General features: G+C 40.1%; 2 protein-coding genes across 2 annotated transcripts in view; one reads left to right on the top strand and one right to left on the bottom strand.

The window, feature by feature from the left end:
- hacd3 (3-hydroxyacyl-CoA dehydratase 3) overlaps nt 1–19,031 on the top strand; it is a 38,568-nt gene extending 19,537 nt beyond the window's left edge. Inside the window, exons 5-11 of the mRNA XM_072565400.1 lie at nt 894–948; nt 6,583–6,693; nt 8,121–8,248; nt 8,512–8,624; nt 11,711–11,817; nt 12,018–12,149; nt 14,206–19,031. Of these exons, the coding sequence (XP_072421501.1) occupies nt 894–948; nt 6,583–6,693; nt 8,121–8,248; nt 8,512–8,624; nt 11,711–11,817; nt 12,018–12,149; nt 14,206–14,282 (723 nt within the window). The 3' untranslated portion in view covers nt 14,283–19,031. The remainder of the gene's footprint in view (nt 1–893; nt 949–6,582; nt 6,694–8,120; nt 8,249–8,511; nt 8,625–11,710; nt 11,818–12,017; nt 12,150–14,205) is intronic.
- A 2,215-nt stretch (nt 19,032–21,246) lies between these two features.
- The window catches only part of ints14 (integrator complex subunit 14), a 28,382-nt gene continuing 24,241 nt past the window's right edge, over nt 21,247–25,387 (bottom strand). The window contains exons 9-12 of the mRNA XM_072565399.1: nt 24,459–24,592; nt 24,230–24,348; nt 23,313–23,378; nt 21,247–22,045 (exon numbers count right to left, since the gene is read on the bottom strand). Of these exons, the coding sequence (XP_072421500.1) occupies nt 21,794–22,045; nt 23,313–23,378; nt 24,230–24,348; nt 24,459–24,592 (571 nt within the window). The 3' untranslated portion in view covers nt 21,247–21,793. The remainder of the gene's footprint in view (nt 22,046–23,312; nt 23,379–24,229; nt 24,349–24,458; nt 24,593–25,387) is intronic.

The following is a 25,387-nucleotide window of genomic DNA, read 5'->3' as shown; positions in this document are numbered from 1 at the left end:
AATTTAATTGTGGTCAATAACATCATATTTCCTTATTCCTTGTTTCCTCTTGCTTTTAAAGAGAAATATTGTTAATCTCAGTGGTTATTCGTTTTGGAAGCATGTTGTGCGAGGAGATAATTAAAAGTAACACTGAAAGTAACACAATGATTTAAATCAATTTGCTCGTACACCTCTGGGCCAGGTAGGAGTTGAACCCTAAGCTCACCACCCAGAAGGTCCTGAACTGAAATTAAGTAATGACTTCAGCTGATTGAATATTGTTAGGAAGTATATTCAGTGGTCCTGCTATAAGCACAGAAATTCCCAGTACTGAGTTTTTAATAAGTAGTACAGTATTTGATTTCCCCCTCCCTTTTGTAGGTGGTGACTGACTTCAAACAAAATCTTCACCTTTGGCTGCCTAGTTAACTTCTCCAGGTGGTCATTTTTATAGTGTGACTGTGGACATTGAATGTTGGTAGGCTATTTGTCTATGGGGTAGGTCAGCACCTTGTGTTTAAGCACACATTATGACCAGCAACAGTAAGGCCCATTGAAACATCCTTGTGTTAGCTTATGTTTGACATTCTCTGAAAACATACATCAATCATCAAACCTGGAGCTACCTAGTCTCTGTAGTTTAGCACTACATCTCATTCCAAGTATTTTAAATATTTTTAAAAGTACAGATAATCTTTATGCCATGGCACTGATTCTGTTAAATTGCATGAGAACAATTTGTGAGGTTCCTTGAATATCACTTTTTACACTCATTATTTCATAGATATCTCTCCAACTTGTATATTCTCAGCATTTTACTGAATAAACAAGAATTGTATTGCGTAACAACGTGGAGGATTTTCAGGGACTATAACTATAGTAATTATGTCCTTTCTGTCCTTCATTGGTAGGAAGAAGAGAGAGAAATTAATAAAATGAGTTTGGAGTCAAGAGTTTGGAAGAACTGTAAGTGCAATACCCTGTCATGATTGTGGGGGGAGGAGGGGGGTGGAGGGGTGGAGAGAGTCTCCTATCAAGTGTTTTTTAATGTTGTAATTGGTTTGTTGGTTTTGAGTAGAGTAGGTATTTTAGATTTTGAGTCTTCATTTATTTACGCTTGGCTCGTTGTGAGTAGGGTTCTTCCTCTCGGGGGTTCAAGGATTGTTTAGAGGGATATGGCTAAGTGTCTCCTCAAATAGTGCACCTGGAATATTAAGGGGAGTCACTCATCAGTCAAGAGAAAAAAATACTTTCAAGGCTCAGGAAGGAGAGGGTTGGTATTGTCCTGTTGCAAGAAATCCATCTTGATGATAAGGAGCACCTAAAGTTACAGCAGGGTGGATTTGATTGGGTGTTTTTTCTTCACCCGTTAACACGTTAATACTTGTCCAGAAGAGTCTCCCATTTAAGTTATTAGATCAAGTTAAAGATGAATATGGGCAGTTTGTAATTCTTAAAGCTTTAATACATGGTGAAGAGTGTGGTGTCCTAAACATTTACTTTCACCGGGCACAGCCCCTCAGATTCCTGACTGATGCACTTGCTAAGTTGATTGCCCTTGGAACTTGACACACTATCATAGGGGAAGATTTTAATCGCTTCAAGGACCTCACAGAGGATAGAATGCCCAAAGGTCCCCCAAAAGCCTCTCCGCAATCCAAGCAATTGGTTGACTTGCATGTTGAATTGCGGCTGGTGGGCGTTTGGAGATGTCTGCACCCTACAGGGAGGGATTTCACCTTTTCCTCTAATCCACACAAGTGTCATACCGGTGGACGTTTTTCTAGCACCCTCAGTTTTTTTTTGGATAAAGTAATGTCCTGTAAAATTGGAAACGGAGCCATTTCTGATCATGGGGCAGTGTATTTGGAACTTGAGATTAAGGGCAAGGCAACATTCATATTCTCAAGGACAGTAAGTTTGTTGAGTACTTCTCAAGTGAGTTGAAAGCATTCTTAGTGATCAAATCGAGTACTGCTAGTAACCCGTCTGTACACTTGGAGACTGCTAAGGCCTACACTAGGGAATAGTTATCTCATATTCGGCTAGCCAGAAGGGAGAGCAGCAGTGGTTTGAAGGCAGCTGAGACAGTGTATTTTGAAAGGCCATCAGTGATTAAATTGCAGTGAGTCACAGCTCTCCGGGTTGCTTTGAACTCCATGCTCACTCAGACAGCAAAGAGAGAGCTTTCTTTTGCAAAACAAAGGCTATTTGAGCATGGTGATTGGCCAGGCAAATATCTGGCATATCTGGCCCTCCACTCCGGTTAGAGAAGGCACTGGATTCTTGTGTGACTCTATAAAGGATCAATGTGGCATTTCGGAATTGTTACTCTGAACTGTATTGGTCGGAATGCTGCAAGGATCGGTGGGCTAAGATGGAGTTCTTTTTTAAAGAACCTGGATCTTCCAGGTTTGACCTTGGAACAAGCATCCCTTCTTAACGCCCCAGTGACAGTGCCAAAGATACAGGAGGCAGTAAGACAGCGCCAGAGAGGGAAGGGAAGGCGCCCAACCTGACGGTCTCCCGAGTGAATTCTATAAAGAATTTATAAATATCCTGTCAGGGCCAATGCCGGACATGTACAACTATTCATTCAGTCACAACTGCCTCCTGCCTGAGAGAGGCAGAAGAACATTACAGCGCAATACAGGCCCTTCGGTCCTCTGTTGCGCCAACCTGTGGAACCCGGAAGATGCTGGAGGACTGTTCTTTGTTTAGATCCACTTTGCTGTTAAATTCAGGCTTTAAAATTTTATCCAAGAAACTTGCATTGTGATTGGAGAAGATGTTGCCTTAATATTGTTAGAGAGGATCAGACATGTTTTATAAAGGGCTGAAGGACCTCCGAAATATTAGAAGATTATTGAATATGGTCCAGGTGTATCAGCAGTGATTGGTTCAAGGTTTGGTGAGAAAGTGAGGACTGCAGATGCTGGAGATCAGACCTGAAAAATGTGTTGCTGGAAAAGCGCAGCAGGTCAGGCAGCATCCAAGGAACAGGAGAATCGATGTTTCGGACATGAGCCCTTCTTCAGGAAGATTCTATCAGGTGGAGTGGCCATATCTTTTTTATACTCTGGAATGGTTTGATCTAGATGAGGTCTTTATCAGATGGGTGGAGATCCTGTATCGGAACCCTCTGGCTGCAGTTCTCCCCAGTGGTGTAAGATCCAGTAATTTCAGTCTTGGTTGGAGTGGTTGGCAAGGTTGTCTCCTTTCACCACTACTGTTTATGTTGGTGATTGAACTGCTGGCAGAGGCTATCCATGAGGACCCGAACATATCTGTCCCGGAAGTGGGATCAAGGGCACATAAGATTATGTTTTATGCAGATGATGTTCTCCATTTCTTATCAAACCTGGCAGTTTCTGGACCCCATTTAATACAATGTAATAATTTATTTGGCTCTTTTTTTGGGATAAAAGATCAATTATGTAAAGTCAGAGGCTATGCCTGTGGGTGGTCTTAAGGGAATCTGATATTAAAGGTGAATTATAATTCCCCTTTAAATGGTTGCAGGGCGGTTTACTTCACTTAAGTATTTTTGTTACTCCCACCTTTGATCAATTATTTAAGGTAACTTTGCTCATTTGCTCGACAAGATTAGACAAGACCTTCAAAGCTGGGAGCCCTTCCAATCTTTTGGTTAGGTCAAATAGCCCTTATTAAAATGAACGTCCTTCCTCGTCTGTTATATCCCATGCAAATGCTCCCTCTGATGTTTCCTAGACAAACATTGCTGGTTGGTTTATTTCTTTTGTACGGTGTCACCTCATGGCGGTCCCACATTAAGGTTGCCAAATTGCAGGTACTCCAAGGGTTCGGGGGGGGGGGGGGTAGACTTCCTGGATATTAAGAGATAGCAACTAAGCTCCTTCTGTCCTTGTGAGGACCCGAGATCAATACGGTTGGATATCAAGGCCTCCAGGCAAAATGTATCTTTACTAGTCTGTTTATGGATAAGATGAGAACAGTTATGGAATACTGTCAGAATCCAATCATTATTAATACAGTCAAAGCATGGAGAGCAATGTGACAGAGTGAGGATAGTTTATCTAAAACTTCCTTTCTTACCCCTGTAGTTGGTATGCTGGGATTTCAGCCAGGAATGATGGACCCTGGATTCAAACTGTTGGCAACTAGGGGAGTCTTCTGTTTGGGGACCTTTTTTGAGAGGGGGGGGTCATGATGTCCTTCGACCCAAAGAGCTGCAGGGATGGATTGTCTAGCAGAGATCTTTTCTCATTGCTTTCAGGTTAGGGACTTCATCAAAAAAAGACTTTGCTTTTGACCAAGCCCCATAGATCTGACACCGAGAGGAGAATGCTTCATGCCACAAGCACTCTCTCGATTAGTACTCTCTACCACCTACTGGAGGGCAGTACCTCAAACAACATTGAGCGACGATGTGAGTTGGGAGTGGAGATCCCCTCAGACATGGGAGGACATTTGGGAGAACGCGAGAAAGATCTCAATCTGAAACAGAACACATGCCATGCAGTTGAAGGTTCTTCATGGCGTTCATTTGGCCCCAGATGGTCTTGCAAAATTCAAAAGTGGAGCATCTCCAATGTGCCCAAGTGCAAAATTAACAAAGGTGCTGTCACTCATGGTCTATGGTTGGGCCACAAGCTTCGTAGGTACTGGAGCGCTTTGGCAGGAGTAATAGAGAGGGTCTTGGGGACTGAAGCGATGGTACACCTGGTCTCTCTTCTCTTGGGCTTGCCAAATTTATCTTCCTTAGACGCACGTGGGAAAAAGCTATTTAACATTCTCACTTACTGTGCGAGGAACAATATTTTGATGAGTTGGGTGTATGAGAACCCTCCAGGCCTGTTGGGGGGTGTAAGTTAATTGTGGAACACATCCCTTTGGATTTCCTCACAAACATGGTACATCATAAAACGGAACTTTTTGAAGACATGGCAGCCCTTTTAGAATTATCTGGTCGCAGACGTGTCTGCCATTTTAATTAGTACATTTGTTTAGCCATGATTAGGTTTAATGAGCCTTGTGTCCTGGGAGGGAGAATCCTGAATTAATACGGGTGTAACAATTAATGCTCCTTAAGGTTGGGAGCTTTGGTATGGTTGCGTTGAGTGGCATTATTTATTGATTTGTAGTGAGTGTAGTTTTGATTTGTTTTGTAGATAGGGTAGTAGTTAGTTCATTGTAATTGTTGTTACCCTATAATTTTAAATTGTTATATTTTGTAACTTTATAATTTTGTAAAGAAAAATTTTCTCTGAAAATATTTCTTTAAAAAAGTGATGTTTGTGTTATGACTATCATTTACAGAGTAAATTTACAAATAACTCTGTATATTTTAACTAGTTAGTCTTTCCAAGCTGAGGAAGTATATTTCTGACATTGTTTCCTGGTCAGTGAAGGGCTTTTTTATATCACATGTAACCAGCTCATTCTCCTTACATTTCACTTTGCTTATCCTGGATGAGATGGAGGAAAATGGCACAGATTTAGTGAAAAAAATCGCAACTAATGGTTATCTATTACAACAAGTCTTTTATTAACTGGCACCTAGGGGACCAGGGGTGTGCCAATTGATCCAAGTCTGTATAATCAATGTAAAAACACACTCCATCATAAAACTGTAATGCAGGGCGTATATACATCACAGTAATACTTCATTTCCAGCATAAATCACTTAAACAATAATGCGGTTTTGCCTTAAATAAAACTTCTGACTCATACCCTCACCTTACAAGTCAGACATCGCAGATATTGCAATAATACAATAAACATCGCGGTATTGAGGTATATAGTTTTGCTGGTTTATAGAGTGCTGGCTCACAAGGTGCCAGTTAAAACAAGTTGCTGTATTCTTAACATCCCTTTTTAAGTTTGTTTCAGTGGCATCAGGCAATTACAAGGAACTATATCTGAAGTGAGAGCATTTGGGCTTCATTACATTTTTAACATAATTACAGTATTGTGTATTATGTGCAGTGTCATTGTCCATTTAAATCTTGGTGGTGATACACATTTATGCATACAATTCTGTACATACTGGTCTAAATGTCTCCAGTGGCAGATCTGCTTGCTTGAAACAAAATCATGAGAGTGAATAACCCTAGAACAACATTTCAAAATGGTCTGCAACACAGTTTCACATACAGGGAGCAGGGTAGCTGTCTACCCTGTTGGAATTGATATGAGGTTCACAGGGACCATGTAAAACAATAACCTTCTAAAAGAGACAGACGGAGTAGAACTGATGGATTAGATGAAAATTGTAAAATTGCCTTCTACTACACAAATAGACCACAACCTTGCATCTAGTTTGTCCAAAGTGATTAAGCTGCAATCGTGACCAGACATGTTTTCCACTTTGTGTAGCGTCGTCTCACCAGTTTGCAGACTGGGTTCAAGCAAAGTAGCAGAGACACCACTTCCATTTAAGCATTATCTCTCTTGTTGACTGGTTTGTCCTGACCATATTTTGTAGACCTAGATATTTGGGAAAGCTTGTCCTTAACACCTATGCACATTTTATATTTAATGTTCTTAATTGAGGTCATTAAAATATTCACAACATGAAATATGAACAGTATTAACACTTTATTTCCTGCCCAACAGCTTATGTCACCATGCAGAAAGGTTACTTATTTATGTACAACCTGGTGCAGTTTTTGGGTTTTTCATGGATCTTTGTTAATATGACAGTTCGACTCTTTGTATTCGGTCGAGGTGAGTGACTTTAAGCAATTGTAACGTAACGTGATATTTTGAGTTAGCAGCCTGTCTCTTTCTCTGTGAAATCCTGTTAGTCATGAATTTTCTGTTACTTGTTGGTGATTCTGAACCAGATTCAAATCTGCCATGACATAGTTATACAAAGCTTTCCACCTGACTGGTATAACAAATAAACTTAGATGTGGATTTGAACATTTGAATTTTTTATTTAAAAGCAAAACGTGAAATTTGCAAAAGCAAAATCTACACAATTTATGCAGTTTCTCAGAATCTCCAACTCGCTGGACTGTCTGCTTCAAGCCGCTGTATTGACTGGAACAAAGAGATCCTGTGTACTCAGTGCTATGAACAACTGCTTGGAGGTTGGAAACAAAGGTTTTCATTATTGTTGATCAGAATACCCATCTGTGAAACAGTTTTTAAATGTGCTGAACTTAAACCTGCTGAGTCCTGAACTTGCTCCTAGTCCTTGCGTCTTGAAAATGCAGAAAGACTCTTTAGAGATGAGCTTGAGTAACAGCATCTAGTTAACTTAGAATATTAGTATGCACATAGAAGCAGACTGAACCAAGACAATTCATTGTGATTTTAAAAAACAATTATAACTTATTCAATTTGATAGACTTCTTGGCAGTCTCTTCTAACAGATGGGATCCCTCTATCCTTCACCTGGTACCAGCACAGGATCCAAATAACCAATTACCAAATGTTTATTCACATTTTTAGGTTTTGTTCACTAACTTAACAGAGAAAATATTAGAACAAATCTTTAACCAGAGTTGGAGAGATTATAAATGTGTTGAAATATCTATGAAACTTGATTGCTGAATGTTAGAAGCAAGATAATTTGGAAATGTTCATGGGTCAGTTCTTGAAGGTTGCCAGGGTTAAATGCTTCAAATTGAGTGGTGTATTTAATTAATTAGAATCCTGGCTGAAGTCTTGTAGATAGGATGAGCTGTTAATCACAGAATACCCATCACCTGACTGGCTGTTCTAAAGATGCACTTGATTCAGTACATCTTCTGGCTGCTATTGTATCATCAAAACCCAGTATCAATCTGTCCCTAATGGAAGGGATCAGCTAAAATGAAAGCACTCCACAATGCTGACTTTGTACCAAATAGCACATGTTTGAACACTTTCTCTCACTCTCTTTCTCTTTTGCCATTGCACACGAATGAAGTGCATCACTATACTCCCCAAACAAATCCCACTTACTGCCTCTGAACCTTCTGGAAAGGTTGTGTTTTGGTCTATGGAATGAGATTGGCTGAATTTATTTTTACTTGGACTTGGCTGGTGGTTAACCTGCAGTATACATGTGTTTAATCTGCAGTTAACACAACTGTCCTTACAGATGCCCTTGCTAATGGGCATCTGTAAGGACAGTTGTGTTTGTGTTTGTGTTGTTTTTGCAGACTCCTTGTTTGATACTTTCCATGCAGTTGGTGATGTGATGAACGTTTGCCAGCTATTTGCTATATTGGAGGTTATAAACCCATTGCTGAAGTTGGTGAAAACTGAATTGGTGCCAGCAGTGATCCAGGTACAGCACTACCCTCAGACCGAGGCATGTTTGAGTAGGAAGGAATGTCCGGGCAAGTCAAGCTACATTCCTTTCTGCCCAGGCTTTTGTTCTTCTAGCATCAGACGGTGTCATTGCTTGTGGATTCTATTTTCCCTTCTCAACTAGAAAAATATGTTTACAATATACTTCCAAAGAGACAAACTACTTTTCTATGGATCAGCAGTTTCTATTTCTTCAGTGATCTTCTGACACTTATGATGTGGATATAATTGTTTCAACAGGTAATTGGGAGGAATATGATTCTATTTGTGGTGATTGGAAGTCAGGTGGAAATGCAGAATAAAGCAGCAGTGTTCGTAGTTTTTTACCTATGGAGCATCATCGAAATGTTCCGGTTTGTATTTCACTCTTCCTTGAGCTCCGTTTTCAGTGTGATCATGCATAAAGAGCTTGATCCTGAGATCATTCAGTGACATGCTGATAGAAAACACAAATTAGTAGAGGCTGAGAAGATTTTGAACAAAACTTAGGCCACTAATTCAGTTGGATCAATTAAACTAGAAAAAATTCATTTAGAGCCTTTATTAAAATGTCATTACAATTCATGCAATGAATTATTTTAAGAACCATAGAATCCCTAAGCGCGGAAAGAGGCTATTCAGCTCATCAAGTATACACTGACCCTCTGAAGAGCATCCCACTCTATCCAATCCCTTCCCTGTGACCCCACATTTCACATGGCCGATCCACCTAACCTGCACATCTTTGGACTGTGGGAGGAAACAAGATCACCCAGAGGAAGCCCATGTAGACACTGGGAGAATGTTTAGACTCCACATAGAGGGTGGAATTGAACCTGGGTCTCTGGTGCTGTGAGGCAGCAGTACTTACCATTGTGGTCAGTCCAGGGGTATCATGCCAGATATTTTGCTTCTGCCAACTATTCTGCTGGAGTTTTGTATTCTAATCCCATTCCTGGGTCCTTCTATATTCTTCCTTTCAAAATGAAATCAATTCCAGTATAAATTATTATTCAAAGTTTGTGAGAAGATTTGTAGCTCGGGTGCTCGTTGTGGTGGTTCTGTTCGCCGAGCTGGGAATTTGTGTTGCAGACGTTTCGTCCCCTGTCTCGGTGACATCCTCAGTGCCTGGAAGCTTCCTGTGAAGCGCTTCTGTGATCTTTCCTCCGGCATTTGTAGTGGTTTGAATCTGCTGCTTCCGGTTGTCAGTTCCAGCTGTCTGCTGCAGTGGTCGGTATATTGGGTCCAGCTCGATGTGCTTGTTGATTGAATCTGTGGATGAGTGCCATGCCTCTAGGAATTCCCTGGCTGTTCTCTGTTTGGCTTGTCCTATAATAGTAGTGTTGTCCCAGTCAAACTCATGTTGCTTGTCATCTGCTTGTGTGGCTACTAAGGATAGCTGGTTGTGTCGTTTCGTGGCTAGTTGGTGTTCATAGATACGGATCGTTAGCTGTCTTCCTGTTTGTCCTATGTAGTGTTTGGTGCAGTCCTTGCATGGGATTTTGTACACTATGTTGGTTTTGCTCATGCTGGGTATCAGGTCCTTTGTCCTGGTGAGTTGTTGTCTGAGAGAGGCTGTTAGTTTGTGTGCTGTTATGAGTCCTCGTGGTCATAGTAGTCTGGCTGTCAGTTCAGAAATGTTCTTGATGTATGGTAATGTGGCTAGTTCTTTGGGTTGTGGCATGTCCTCATTCCGTTGTTTTTCCCTTAGGCATCTGTTGATGAAACTGCGGGGGGTATCTGTTTTTGACGAATACATTGTAGAGGTGTTCTTCTTCCTCTTTTTGCAGTTCAGGTGTGCTGCAGTGGGTTGTGGCCCTTTTGAACAGTGTCTTGATGCAACTTCTTTTGTGTGTGTTGGAGAATTCACCACAAAGGTATACAGGAAAGCCACACACACAGACCAAATCCTGAACTATGAAAGCAACCACCCCAACACACACAAAAGAAGTTGCATCAAGACACTGTTCAAAAGGGCCACAACACACTGCAGTACACCAGAACTGCAAAAAGTGGAAGAACACCTCTACAATGTATTCGCCAAAAACAGATACCCCCCTGCAATTTCATCAACAGATGCCTAAGGGAAAGACAACGGAATGAGGACATGCCACAACCCAAAGGACTAGCCGTGTTACCATACATCAAGAGCATTTCTGAATTGACAGCCAGACTACTGCGACCACTAGGACTCATAACAGCACACAAACCAACAGCCTCTCTCAGACAACAACTCACCAGGACAAAGGACCCGATACCCAGCATGAGCAAAACCAACATAGTGTACAAAATCCCATACAAGGACTGCACCAAACACTACATAGGACAAACAGGAAGACAGCTAACGATCCGTATCTATGAACACCAACTAGCCATGAAACGACACGACCAGCTATCCTTAGTAGCCACACAAGCAGATGACAAGCAACATGAGTTTGACTGGGACAACACTACTATTATAGGACAAGCCAAACAGAGAACAGCCAGGGAATTCCTAGAGGCATGGCACTCATCCACAGATTCAATCAATAAGCACATTGACCTGGACCCAATATACCGACCACTGCAACGGACAGCTGGAACTGACAACCGGAAGCGGCAGATTCAAACCACTACAAATGCCGGAGGAAAGATCACAGAAGCGCTTCACAGGAGGCTCCCAAGCACTGAGGATGTCACCTAGACAGGGGACGAAATGTTTGCAACACAAATTCCCAGCTCAGCGAACAGAACCACAATAAATTATTATTGTCATAGCCAGAGCGCCCATGGCCATTTCTGGTAAGCATCCCAGTGTAATCAGTTATTAAAATGTGTTTTAGAACAGCCTCCTTTGGCTGAAGTGTATTGTGATAACTTGGTGTCATCCCATCTCCCCCCCCCCCCCCCCCCCACCCCCCCAACGACCTCCCATTTTAACATGGTTTGGTTTTTTAAATAGGACCTAGAGGTGAAATACTACACACTCATTGCATAAACTCTGTGTAATACATCCCAAAGAGCAAAGTCTAGAAAAGCAACCTGTCAGATATTTTAGGACACACCTCTGGGATGTGTGGGACTTCAAACCAGGAGTTCTGGCCCAGAGATGAGTCCTCCCAACCACATAGTCACGGCTGATTCACTGTACTAATAATGTTCCTGTCAACCATTACTAATGCATCCCAAATGACAGCACTGATGCTTCACCATCATCTTTAATTTCTTCCCTTGGTATATGCAGTCCACAGTGAGGAAGAGGGCTTATCAAGTTCAGCTGTTGCCAAAGGATCAGTGTTTCTCACATACCTCTGGGTAACAGTGGAATAAAAATGGGACATGTGTCACTTATTGAAGAAACTGTGTTTCACTTTGAAATAGTATGTATCTATATTGCGTATTGATTGTGTTCTCCATTGTACTAATGGTATCCAGTACATTGAAGGAATGTACATAACACATTTGTTCGTTACTGAAATAGATACCCATACTACATGCTGTCCTGTATAGACACAGAGTGGAGACTGCTGACGTGGATCCGATATACCATTTGGATTCCTCTTTATCCACTTGGAGTCATCGCTGAAGGTATATCAATGAAATTTGTGCACTTTAAAACATTGTTGAATTATGAGATTGCTTTGAATAGTAATTCACACATATAGCATGCTTTGGGATAAATGTGAAGTTAGTTTATCTTGGAATTTCTCTATAAATAGCACAGAAGTTGCTTTTCTCAAATTCTGCATGTATATTAACTACAATTGTTTCATTCTTCTCTTTCATAGCGGTGTGTGTGATTCAGTCTTTACCGTACTTTGATGAAACAGGAAGATTTAGTATCTTGCTGCCCAACCCATTCAATATCTCATTCAGCTTCTCCTACTTTCTGCGAGGTTACCTTATTGCTATGTTCTTAGGTGAGTTTCAGTCTCTGGAGCACTCTGATGTAATTGCTCCTTAATATTCCTTAGTCATAAAGTTGAAGTCATATATTAACATAAAAGTTTATGTGTTAGTTATGTATGACATTTAATTTTATACAGGATGTGGTCATGACCAATATTTAAGAAGGGGAGTTGGGGTGTATGTGTGTCTAAATGCACTAGAGTTTTCTCTTAATTCATTCTTGGGACATTGGCATTGTTGGCTAGCTTGCCCTTGAGAAGGTGATGATGAGCTGCTTTCTTGAACTAGTGCACTGCATATGCTGTAGGTTGACCCACACAGAGAATCGAATTGGCTGAAGACTGGTATCTGTGATGCTGGGGACCACTGAAGGAAGCAGAGATGGATCATTCACTCGGCACTTCTAGCTGAAGATTGCTGCAAGTGCTTTAGCCCCATCTTTTGCAATGTTCTCATTTTATGTTCTGTCAGGATCAATCAGCTCCTGACCTCATTACAGCCTCTGGTCAAACATGGAAAAAGAAACTGAATTCCAAAGGTGAGGAGACAGTGACTGACCTTTTACATCAAGGAGCCTTTAGTAAAACTAGAGTTAATGGGAATCGGGGAAAACCGCTGCTGGTTGGGGTCATACCTAACAGAGAGGGAAAGGGTTATGGTTGATGGAGGTCAGTCCCCTTAGCTCGAGGGCATCTCTGCAAAGGTTGCCCAGAGCAGTGTCCTAAACCCAGCAATCTTCAGCTGCTTCATCAATTACCTTCCCTCCATCATATGGTCAGAATGTAGATCTTTGCTCATGATTCCATAATGTTCTGCAACTGGTTAGTCCATGTCAAAAACCAGCAATACCTGGACAATGTCACAAATGGCAAGTAACATTTGTGCCGCACAAGTGGTAGGTAATAATCATATCCAACACGAGAGAATCTAACAATCACTCCTTTACTGAATCCCTCAGTATTCTGAGTTTACCACGTCCAGAAACTGAATTGGACTAGCTGTATGAATATAATGGCTTCAGGAGCAGGTCAGCGGCTAGAAATCTTGCAAAGGGTAAATTCACCCCCTGACTCCACAAAGTGTGTGGAGTCAGGAGTGTGACTTGCCTTGGTTAGTGCAGTTCCAACAACGCTCAAACGTTTGACACCTATCAGGACAAAACAGTTTACTTGGTTGGCACTATATCCACAAACATGCAATCCCTCTCCCACCAACTCTCAGCAGCAACGTGTACCATTTTCAAGATGCACTGCAACATTCACCAAGGCTGCTTGGGCAATACCTTCCAGAACCATAACCACTCTATCCAGAAGGACAAGGGCGGTATATTCATGGAAACACCACCAGCACATTCCCCTCTAAGCCACTCATCATCCTGATATGGAAATATCGCCTTTCCTTCATTAACACTGGGTTAACAACCTAGAAATCCCTCCCTGACAGCATATAGGTGTCTCTGCTCCAAATGAGTAGTTCAAAAAGGCTGTTCACCACTACCAAGGATAACTAGGGATGAGAAATGAATGTTGATCTAGCCAGCAATGCCTAGATTAAAATGAAAACAAAATGCAGCAAAGGTCTCAACTTTTAGAGAGAAAGTATCAGTGTTTGAGAGTGATTGATGCAAAGATATTTGAGTGTTTGAAGTCCTGGATGATATTAGACCTTGGTTAATCCAATGGGTTTTTGTTGGAATGATGTAGAGATTAATTCTGATGCCTTTCAGTGAACGCGCAAACGAGAAGGAATTTGACTAGGTAGCGAAATTGTTTTCCCTGAGTGGTTTGGCCTGACTAGATTCGAGATTGTGGTGCTGGAAAAGCATAGCAGGACAGGCAGCATCCGAGCAGGAGAATCAACGTTTCGGGCAAAAACCCTTCATCAGGCCAGGGCCTCATTCCTGATGAAGGACTTTTGCCCGAAACGTCGATTCTCCTGCTCCTCAGATGCTGCCTGTCCTGCTGTGCTTTTCCAGTGTTACACTTTCTACTCTGATCTCTAGCATCTGCAGTCCTCACTTTCTCCTGGCCTGACTACATATCTGAGTCTGAGATTTTTTTTCTCTAGGTTTGTTCATTAATTTCCGACATCTCTACAAACAAAGTAACAAGCGTCTCCACCCAAAGAAAAGAAAGCTACGCTAGAAAGGATACATATGTATTTCTGAGCTGGAGCATCATCTCGAATATTTTAATTAAATGTAAACTTGCTGCCTTTATAAACACTGTACTTTGCTGGAGGTGAAAAAAGCCATGGAGAAATGTCAATAAACCTTCAGTAATCTATTGCCCCCTCATACCAGATGCAACCTTCGCGATCACCATTTGCACCTGATAATTTCCGATCTGTTGCCAGTGTGCAAAACATTTTGCAATAACCAAACACATTCCTTGATGCTAAGGGCAATGTTCACTTTGTCTATTTATTTCTCTCCTTTATAAATATGGGTTCAAAGAAGTGTATTCTCTGTGGAGGGAACATTGGTTTGTAACAAGTTATATTGCACCCTTGGTAAAAGTATATTTTTTCCAATTGCAGCAGAGTAATTTTATAAATTAAAATTGGTTTTGTATTGTGATGCAATTTTGATTAGTCTAAGATGTCTGTGCAAAGAATGAGGTCTTACCCATTACTGGGCATTATTAGATTGATGACATTGCTATGTCTCAATCTTTATGAATTAGGAAAGTTAATTTTAAATTAGCTGATTTAATCTCTGTTCTTGCCACCACTCCCTATGGTGTAATATTCAGCGTGACAGTAGGGGACATGTTTCACAGCTCTCTTGTTTCCTTATAATAAGAGCAAGGTGGTTCAGGGACAATTCTGTTCCATTACAAAATTGCAATACAGACTCAGATGATTTCCATGGTACAAAGTTACTCTGCTACTGAACTATTTGTAGTCATGCTCATGAATATTAACTTCGCAAAGACCATTTCATGCTACTAAAAAAAAGAGGATTGGTGAATTAATATTAGTTAGGAGGCTTAAATTAGTGCGTGGGACAGATAACCATTCAAAACTGCAAGAAAAAGCTGGGTTGGGTCAAGTCAGTTAGTTGAAAGATTGGATCTTTGCTCATCATTCACATTACCACCACTTAAATCACTTTTTTTTTCTTCCTTGTTATTTTGTTTGTTAATCTAGACAATTGCAATGCATTTGGATCCATAATCAAATGGTTTAGATTAGAATGCAGCATTTTGTGAAAAGTTTGAAAGCATATCGGCATGCACAGGTTTTATTGGGGAATGGTTAGAGATGAAGAACTGCTGTTATCATTAGAAAGGACTTACTGCAATTTGAATAAATTGTGAACATTAATGAAAACTAGTGATCAAAGTTTTATCTAATGAGGTTTCATGCACAGAGATTCAGCTGCTACATCTTCTTTTGTCTGTCTAGGTGTTGCCTCTTAGCAATTTATAGTTCCACTTTTATAAATTGTAAATCTTGCACCACTGAAGGTGAATTGCAATGTGATTAAAACTTTTAGTTCCTTGGTTGAGGTGACTTCTTGGTTTGTAGATTATGTTGGCAATAATATTGGAATGACCAGACAACTTTAACAGGTTCGATTGTCAAACATGATCTGTGGTTTGTAATGAATGAATAGGCCCAACTGTTATAATCATGTGAAGTTTAAGAGTTTTAGCCAAAGTGTCAAGGATCACAACCTCTAATTTCACCCATTTCTCAAAGATCTTGGAAAATCAGTAGCCTTGTTCATCAATTGAAGTTTTGTCACATGATCAAGTTTTCTATCTTCATACTAGAATTAGTTAAACATGAAAAAGGAAATGGTGGAGGAATTGAACAAAACTCCGCATCAGTCTTCATAGTGGAAGATGTGAGTAACATCCCAAATATTCAAGAGTTGGGGGTCAAAAAGTGTGGTCGCCAGCACCAAAGAAAAGATGCTAGAAAAACTGAAAATTAATAAATCACCTGGACCAGATGGACTATATCCCACAGTTTTGCAGGTGATAGCTGAAGACATATTGGAGGTATTAGTGGTGATCTTCCAGGAATCGCTAGAGTCAGGGAGGGTACCGGAGGACTGGAAAATCACTAATGTAACACCCCTCTTTAAAAAGGGAGTAAGGGAAATGACAAGAAAATACAGGTTGATCAGCCTGACCTCAATCATTGGTAAGGTTTAGGAGTCCATGGTGAAGGATGAATTTCTGAATATTTGGAAGTTTACGTTAAAATAAGACAAGGTCAGCATGGTTTCATCTAGGGGTAGTCATGCCTGACAAATCTGTTTGAATTCTTTGAGGAGGTAATGTGCAGGTTCAACCATAGAAAATCAATGGATGTTACCTACCTAGACTTCAAGAAGGCCTTTGACAAGGTGCCTCATAGGAAACTGCTGAGTAAGATAACAGCCCATGGTGTTAGAGATAAGGTCCTAGTAGGGATACAGAATTGGCTGTCTGCCAGAAAGCAGAGAGTGGGGATAGAAGGGTCCTTCTCAGGAAGGCAGCTGGTTCATAAGATAGGAGAAGAATTAGACATTCAGCCGATGGTTTGCTTCACCATTTGATCATGGTTAATATGCTCCTCACTCCATTTTCCTGCCTTTTCTCTGTATCCGTTCAACCCATTACTCAATTAAAAATCTATATAACTCCTCCTTAAATTTACTCAGTCACCGCATCTAGCACGTTTTGGGATTGCTGGTGATATTCTGCAAGGGTCAATGTTGGGACCACAACTTTTCATTGTTATGTATTACTGATCTAGATAAAGGAACTGAGGGCATTCTGGCTAAGTTTGCAGATAATACAGATAGGTGGAATTGAGGAGGCAGAGAGGCCGCAGAAAGATTTAGACAGGCCAAGAGATCAGGCAAAGTGGTGGCAGATGGAGTACAACATGAGAAGGTGAAAGGTCATGCACTTTGGTAGGAAGAATAGAGGCATGGGCTACTTTCTAAATGGGGAGAAAATTCAGAAATCTGAAGTGCAAAGGGACTTGGAGTCCTAGTTCAAGATGCTCTTAATGTAAACTTGCAGGTTAAGTCAGTAATTAGGAAGGCAAATACAGTCTTGGCATTTATTTCAAGACTAGAATATAAAAGCAGGGATGTACTTCTGAGGTTGTAAGGCTCTGGTCAAACCATATTTAGAGTATTGTGTACGATTTTGGGCCCCAGACATTAAAGGATGTACTGGCCTTGAAGCAGGTTCAAGAGAATGATTCCAGCAATGAAAGGCTTAACATATGAGGAATATTTGAGGTCTCTGGGTCTATACCCAATGGAGCTTAGAAGGATGAGAGGGAATCTGATGGAAATGTTCAAAATATTGAACATCCTGGACAGAGTGGAAGTTAGGAAAATGTTTCCATTGGCAGGAGAGAGTAGGACCTGAGGACACAGGCTTCGACTAAACAGAAGACCCTTTAGAACGGAGATAAGGAGAAACTTCTTCAGCCAAAGGGTGATGAATCTATGCAATTTATTGTCACAGAAGGCTGTGGAGGCTTGGGTCATTGAGTTTATTTAAGACCAAGAGATTCTTGATTGTCAAGGGGATCAAAAGTTACTAGGAGAATGGAGTTGAGAAATTTATCAGCCATGTTGAATGGCGGAGCAGACTTGATGGGCCGAATGACCTAATTTCTGCACCTATGTCTTATGATATGCATTGTGGCATGTCATTACTGTGTGCTAGCGGGGAGAAGCAAAACTTTTAGTTACATTGCAGCCAAGAAGTCAAATACTGCAATGAGCTAATGTGCGCTAATCTTGGACTTGTATTTGCAGTGGATTTTCAGAAATAATTCTGATCAATAAAATACACAGACAATAACAGATTACCACCGAGATGGATTTCAAGGTCCTGTGTGATCTGAGGTTTCAGACTCATTATGGAAAGTACACAAGGAGACCACGTAGTCCATTCAATCTATGCTGGCTCTGTCGAGCAATCTAAATGTGTCACATTCCCTTGCTTTATTTCCCTTGAGGACTAAACAGATTTCTTTTACAAGTCACTGACTGTCAACTTCCACAGTTTTCATTAGCTGCAAGTATCAGGTCATTACTGCTCACTGCATTTTAAAATAAAAATCCTGCTTTGCATCATAAGTAAAAGCGTATTTTTTTTTGGTAACTTAACTATCAATTAACTGTCAATCTTCCATTGATCTCCAACTGTAAGGCAACTACCTCAGTTTCTCCAAACTAATCTTTGTAACTGAATTCTTTCACTCCCAGAACGATAGGCAAATCTCTACTACATTTTATTTGAGCACCACACATTGCTGAAAATTTCCTGACTAAACCCTTACACTTTAACCAATCTCTCAGTACATCCTGTCAACTTCAAAGATATATGCACACACTTCAGAAACTGGCCAGTAAATCATTGCCTTTTTTTAAAAAAAAACCACAGTTTATCACTATCAGTTCTGTGCAAACACATTGTACTAGCCTACCAATACCTAATTACATTTGATAGGTGTCAACTTCCTATTTCCCATGCCTCCAAATTTAGAACCATCAAAGTTTGAAATGGAATTCAGTTTTACACTCTCCAAGTCATATTTAGAGAAACACCCACAACAAAAATGAACTTATCCTAGCCCTGACCTTTGGGCAATACTGCTGTTCGTCATCCTCCTGTCTAAAAAGTGACCATTTACAACTTACTGTACTGTCCTTAAGACAACATTTTATTCAAGCCAACACTGACTTTCTGATTCCATAAGCCTCAGTTTTATTAACTGGTCTTTTAATAATATTCAATGGTGCATGATGAAACTTAAATGTGTATTTTGAATCAGTTATTGAATTACCTGAATTGAACTACTACTGTATAACATGATTTGAATTGCACTGATGAATCAGTTTTGTACATTAAAATGATAATTTCACTGAACATTAAGGAGTGCCAGAAACTGAGTGAAGTATTTCTACAGTTTTCTTAAACTTGGATTGAGTGACTCCATTGAATTGCATTCAGAGAGTTTTTTTTAAATAGATAGTACTTGTGTTTTTCTTTTACTTACCATTACATAAGGAAACAGTGAGTGAATTTAAGAAAAGATCAGAAGGTATTTATCATTTAAGGTTAGAATAAACTTCAAATATCACAAAGATTTGCAGCACAGAAACAGACCCTTTGGCCCAACTGGTATTGCTACACCAGTTGGGCTTATACCAGTATTTGCTATAAAAATGCCTCATTCCAACTTTTGGTTTTACCTGATCCACAGAGCTTTTTTTTCCCCATGTTTATCAAACTTCCTCTTTAAATGTACTCATGCTATTTATCTCAACTACCTTTGATGGAAGATCTGTTTCTCCTGAATTCCCTATTGGATTTATTACTGACTACCTTACAATTATAATCCCTAGTTATGATACCCACAAGTGGAACATTGTCTACCTTATTTCATTATCTTATAAAGCTCTATCAGATCACCATTCACCCTTCAATTTTTGTGCAGAAAATAGCCCTCGCCTTTTTAGTCTTGGATCATTTATAGCAAAATCATTTTTGCAGTTACAAAGACCACAACTAAGCTTGGTAACTATTTTACTATTCAGTTCTTTTCCCTTGAGAAATATAAATCCCTACAGTGTACAAAGAGACCATTCGGCCCATAGAGTCTGCTCTGATCCTCCAAAGAGGATCTCTAGTGCTGTGAGACAGTAGTGCTAACCACTGTGCCACTATTAAACTGTTAGTTTCTGGTTTTGTTAACCTGTACAATCACTTTGTGATGTGGTAAAATGAACAGTAGATTTAGATCAGTAACTCGAGCACCTTTTAAAATAAGAAAATGTCAGGAGCATTATCAGACAGAAATTGATGATGAACTGAAGGATATATTAGCATAGATGACAAAGTTTGATCATGAGGGGGGTCAGATTTTAACTGTGTAGCTTTTACTGAGATCAAGTGAAATCAGTCATGATTTAGTATTTTAACCTTCAGTTCTACCTAGGAGTTCTGTAGATAATGAAGTACTGATCCAAGAACATGAATTCAGATTCCACTACAACAGCAGGGAATCTGAATTTAGTTAAAATAAAACCTGGAATAAATAGTTGCTACTGTGACCTTGGAATACTTGATATTGTCAGAAAAACCCACCTGAACACTAGTCCTTCAGAGAAGGAAATTTACTGTGTTTAATCAATGGTCGACAATTCACTATAGTAGTTATATGGAGGAAGAAATCATAATTACTAGGCTATTGCCCACAAATGAATTTAAAATTGAAAGTTTGGTTTGCTGATGCGCAAGTTAAACGTCGAGCATTCTCTCAGATGGGGAAAGGGAAATTGCAATAATTTTCTTTTCAGCGAGCTATTGAAACATAAAGTATGTTATCAGTAGCAACTGTAGCATAGTCATTTTAAAGGGAACTTTTAAAATGGTACAGAAAAAAGTAATTCAAGTTCACAATTCCAGTTGAAGGAAACCATATAAGCTTTTTGGTTTACTGCTATGACTATGGTTTTAGTGAGCGAGAACTTGTAAACGTTAACTCTGCTTCAGTTTAGGAAAACTGAAGGTTTTGAAGCAGTGAGGTCAAACCCAATGAAGATGCAACTGTCATCAAGCTGTCCAACAGTAGTTCATTTAAAATAATTTCAGTTACTGTAGCGCAAAAAAAAACAAACATCTCTGCAATACCAGTGGGCTGGACTTCAAACCTGCACCTAACTGTGTGCTCCTAATTAACATTTATCTTTGTAGCTAAGGACATGCGGCCTACATTAAAGACAGCAGAACTATTAAAGGATTCCACAGATTTACATCATATACAGGGTAATCCCCATATCGACGGAATCGTTTGCCTCTGTTTCGATTTACTGCATTCCAAATATATTACAGGGAACCTACAGAGCCAGGGAGCTGCCAGGAAGGTCAATTTCCCATTTAAATGAAAGGATTAGCACCTATCCGTGGATCTGGGCTTCTGCGGGGGGACTATTGTAGTCTCTTCCACAGAAATGTTCACCGAACTAACTCAATTTCAGAATTTTAAGTATGATTAATCTGGGATGCATTATTGTAAATACTAAGACAATATGAGGCTCTCTTTTCATTCAGAAACACATTTTGAAAGCATACCAGCCCCCTACATCACTGAAAATAGTTTAATTAAATTGTGACACAGCTGTCACAATTGAGGCAGTACAAAAATCAGATGATTAATGAATCATTCAGATTTGAGGCATAGCTCTTGTTTGTGACTCTCAACTCTATTCTAAGCCAAGAGTAGTTGTACCAAATAACCAATGTGCTAAACATACAAATCACTTGTCTTGCATCTGAGATTGTTTCATTCTGGTTGGTCTATACTGAAAATTTAGAAGAATTTGTTGAGAAAGTACACAAATTGTAGAGTACCACAAATCTTTTTACCTAGGTTGTGTGGTGAAAAGAAACAATTGAGATTTTCTTCTACTTTAACAATAACCCAAAAAGTCAGCTTATTAAAAAATAGATTTTGTAAAAAAGATTTTCTTTTGGCACTATATGATTCCAGGTAGATTTTGTAGCTTTTTTTCTTTTGAAACAGCCACATGGCCCTTGCTGTATCTTTGTGCACAGCACTTCCAGCAAATTACTGCTTTTAAAAAGTAAGGTCCTCAAAAGTGAACCAAATACAGTTTCTATTCTAATCATATTCTGTCAGCACTGCTACTAGAAAAGTCTGTCTGCAGAGGGGCAATGTTGTGTTCATACGCTGCATACTCAGAGTTCCCACTGCTGGCCAACTTTAGCTGCTGAGCGGCATGGGAAAGTTGAAATGCAGCATCAGGATGGGCGGTGTCTGGGAGGAGCGTGCATTCACGATCCAACATATCAGCTACACCTTTCAGTAGGTCCAGAAATCCAAATGCGAGCGCTGCTTTTCTCAACCGATTTAGTTCCTGTAAAAGGAAATGCACAGACTGAAAGCTGTTTTGCTTTTAAACTGTGAAGAGAGTGCTCATCAAGTAAAGGTGCAATGCAAGGAACAGACAGAGTCAGAAAACAGCAATTACCATGCAGAGGACAAGCAATGCTGCTCCTATCAACCTTAACATGACCAAATCTCTTCCTGCACCAGTGAAGACAATTTCAACTTGATTTCAGATTCACTGAAGCATATTCAGTCACCTTCAGTTGTGTCTCCCATCATTTAATAGAAATTTAAATAAAATTCTCCTAATCTTATTTCATGATTTAAAGAAATGCAATTCCAATTGAGATTAGCCTGGATTCAAATCCTGATCCTAAAGATGGATTCTAAAGCAGCCATTCTACCTAGGACCCGGAGAGTTTTATTTTTCTGTCATAAGCAATTCCTACCTGCGTGGGAGGTAGTAAGGGTGGAGGTTACAAGTGGGAGATTCGCTAAGTTCACATGAGGCATGGTGTGAAGGGATCAAATCCAGAGGACAGGGTCCAGCCACACACATTTGCAAGAAAGCCTGCAATCGATGCATGACAGAAGATACTAGGAGTAATTTTTGGGATTAAAATATTCTGATTTTGTACAGGAATTATTCAAGTTTCCAGGTGTTGCAAGAAAAGACAAAAAAATTTTTGTCAGTATTTGGCTACAGTTGGAGCAGGGAAGGTCAAAGTTTAAGGTGCAAATTCTGTATCAGAAGCTGATCACCAATTGTTCCAATAGTTTTTATCATTTGAGCTACAAATTCTTTGTAATGGAACACAATCTGGTCAGGGAGTCAAAGGGAAATAGAGTCTGTAAACTGCTCTAAGTTCCATTTTAATAATTTCAAGGGGAGTAAAATCTGAACTGTGTGCGCAATTGTTTATTCTGTTCAATAAATGTGAAACGTGAAGGATGCAGGCTTCCTTCTCTCTGCTGTTTACATTGCAATAATATCATGTTTTATCAACACTACACACCAAGTGGCAAATTCCAGCAGGGAGAGAATTAACCAGCAAATCTTTCCTACCTGGTTGCAGAGATGTATAGAAATTTTACAGCGAATACAATCCCTTTAATTTTAGATTTGATTGTTTACTCACAGCTTTAATTTAAGTTCATTTGCTAACTCAAATTGACAGAGAACCAACCCCACTTACTTTCATTGATAAAGTTTACATGAGGGAGAAAAAGACTACTTGGTTTATCATGTCTGCACCAGCTAAAAATGAGCCAGTCTAATCCTACTACCCACTTACCTTATAAAATGTTTGTGTTTTTTCTGGAAGTTTCCGAGCATTTCTTAAGATCTTCTGAACATCAGTCTAAAGGCAAAAGAGAAAATGTTAAGAGACAAGTAAGGGATTCCAGAAAGGCTGTACTTTATTCATTCACTTTATGAAGATATATGGGGCATAGCTTTAAATTAAGGGGTGGTAGGTATAGGACAGATGTTAGGGGTAGATTCTTTACTCAGCGAGTCGTGAGTTCATGGAATGCCCTGCCAGTAGCAGTGGTGGACTCTCCCTCTTTATGGGCATTTAAATGGGCATTGGATAGGCATATGGAGGATAGTGGGCTAGTGTAGGTTAGGTGGGCTTGGAACAGCGCAACATCAAGGGCCAAAAGGCTTGTACTGCGCTGTTTTTTTCTATGTTCTATATCCAAATTGAACAGCTAAATGCTGACAATTTAACGTGAATCAACATTTCGTGCATAAGCTCTGACTTCCAGGATCTGCAGTCCTCACTTTCTCCCAATTTAATGTGATTCTGGCATGTTACAAAGGACAGCCAAATTATACACATTAGCCAGACTACAGTACAAGTTCAAGCCACAACTGAGACCAGCCTAGGAGAAGGCAACTTCAGCAATTAGTTTAGTACTTGACAAATTTGCTACATAATCAATGCACATTCCAATATATTATCAGACTCAAGATACATAAAGCAAGAACTAAAAAAGAACCACGAGCACAAATTATGAAATAATCCACCGTGCTAGCAAACATTAAGAACAAAGGAGAAATATTCTGGCAATGTCCATTTGGATGACAGTTTACAACTGAGCCTGTAAAACTGTTCAAGCTGCAAAACGTCCAATTATCAATCAGTGCAGTGAGATAAGTCAATCAGATAGTCAGGATAATATGGCAATGATCCAGTACCATCCATACCTGCAGTCCACTGGGCTTAATCCATACAGTGACGTTCTGAGCATAACTGCGCTTTGTCCTAGGCTGTATGGGGAAGGGGCTTTTGCTGTCATCTTCACCATAGGGATTTTCCTCAGCATCTGAAATTAAACAAAACAGTGGTTTACCATTAGAAACAAACACAGAGAAGATGGTTTGCAACATGGCATGAATAGACCTAGATTCAGAGAAAATCCAATTTGAAACTCACCCAAAATGGGCCCCAATTGCGACATCTTTCCAAGCCAGGGAAGAGGTTCTGGACCAGGCTCAAAAAGGGACATCATCAGATTGGACTTCTTTTTGCTATCAGCCTGAGAATACAGCATTCCATACCAGTCTGGTCTGATCAAATCAACGAAAGATCACCATCAAATCAGCATATTAATGAAGCACATTTTCCAGGCTCCAACATCTGAATGTGGGTGAGTCAGCAGTGGAAAGCCTTCTATTTATACAGACACAATTGCTTGCTGTACTTATTGCCTAGCAATGTGAATTATTACAACCAGTGAGCTTTTTTGGGGGTCATTCTACTGATCTTTCAGCCTTCAGATGAATAATTATAAACCTTGAACTTGGGCACTTTGAGAAGCAATTTGTTTTGTTTGTGACAGTCAGTGTATGTGACAGAGTGGAGCTGAAGGATATTTGCCAAAGTATTCAGTCAATGTCAAGGCTTTTCCTGGACATTCAAATCCTGCAGAGTGCATGGTACCTGATCTTGAAACAATTCTCCGGTTTCTCCAGGGCTGGTGTTTCTGAATGAAAGGCTGACTGGTTGAAGAAACTGAGGAGGCCCAGCTGCCTGCCTACTGATCAACAACTGATAGTATGGTGTATGTGGGGAGGGGATGCACAGCTAAACTCTGCACTCCCCTACATCTTGCCCATCCTAGGGAAGGGATGAAAACATCTTTGTGACATCCTTCCATAGCACTGGAGGAGGGCAGTGCCCGATCATCAGATTTGTTCTCTGTTGAGACAATGTCTAAGGCACTGCTGAGGTCAGCAAGTCTAACACAGCCTTACTGCAGCAATAAAGCAGCTGAGTTCAAGACCTCAGACCAGAACTGCAATCCTAAACAAGGCCTTGGAATGTATGAAAAGTCAGGAAAATACATTATGGTTGTCAATAAT

The sequence above is a fragment of the Chiloscyllium punctatum genome, chromosome 48 (assembly GCF_047496795.1).
Source record: "Chiloscyllium punctatum isolate Juve2018m chromosome 48, sChiPun1.3, whole genome shotgun sequence".
NCBI classification, from domain to species: domain Eukaryota; kingdom Metazoa; phylum Chordata; class Chondrichthyes; order Orectolobiformes; family Hemiscylliidae; genus Chiloscyllium; species Chiloscyllium punctatum.
This window is presented reverse-complemented; position numbering and strand designations above follow the sequence as displayed.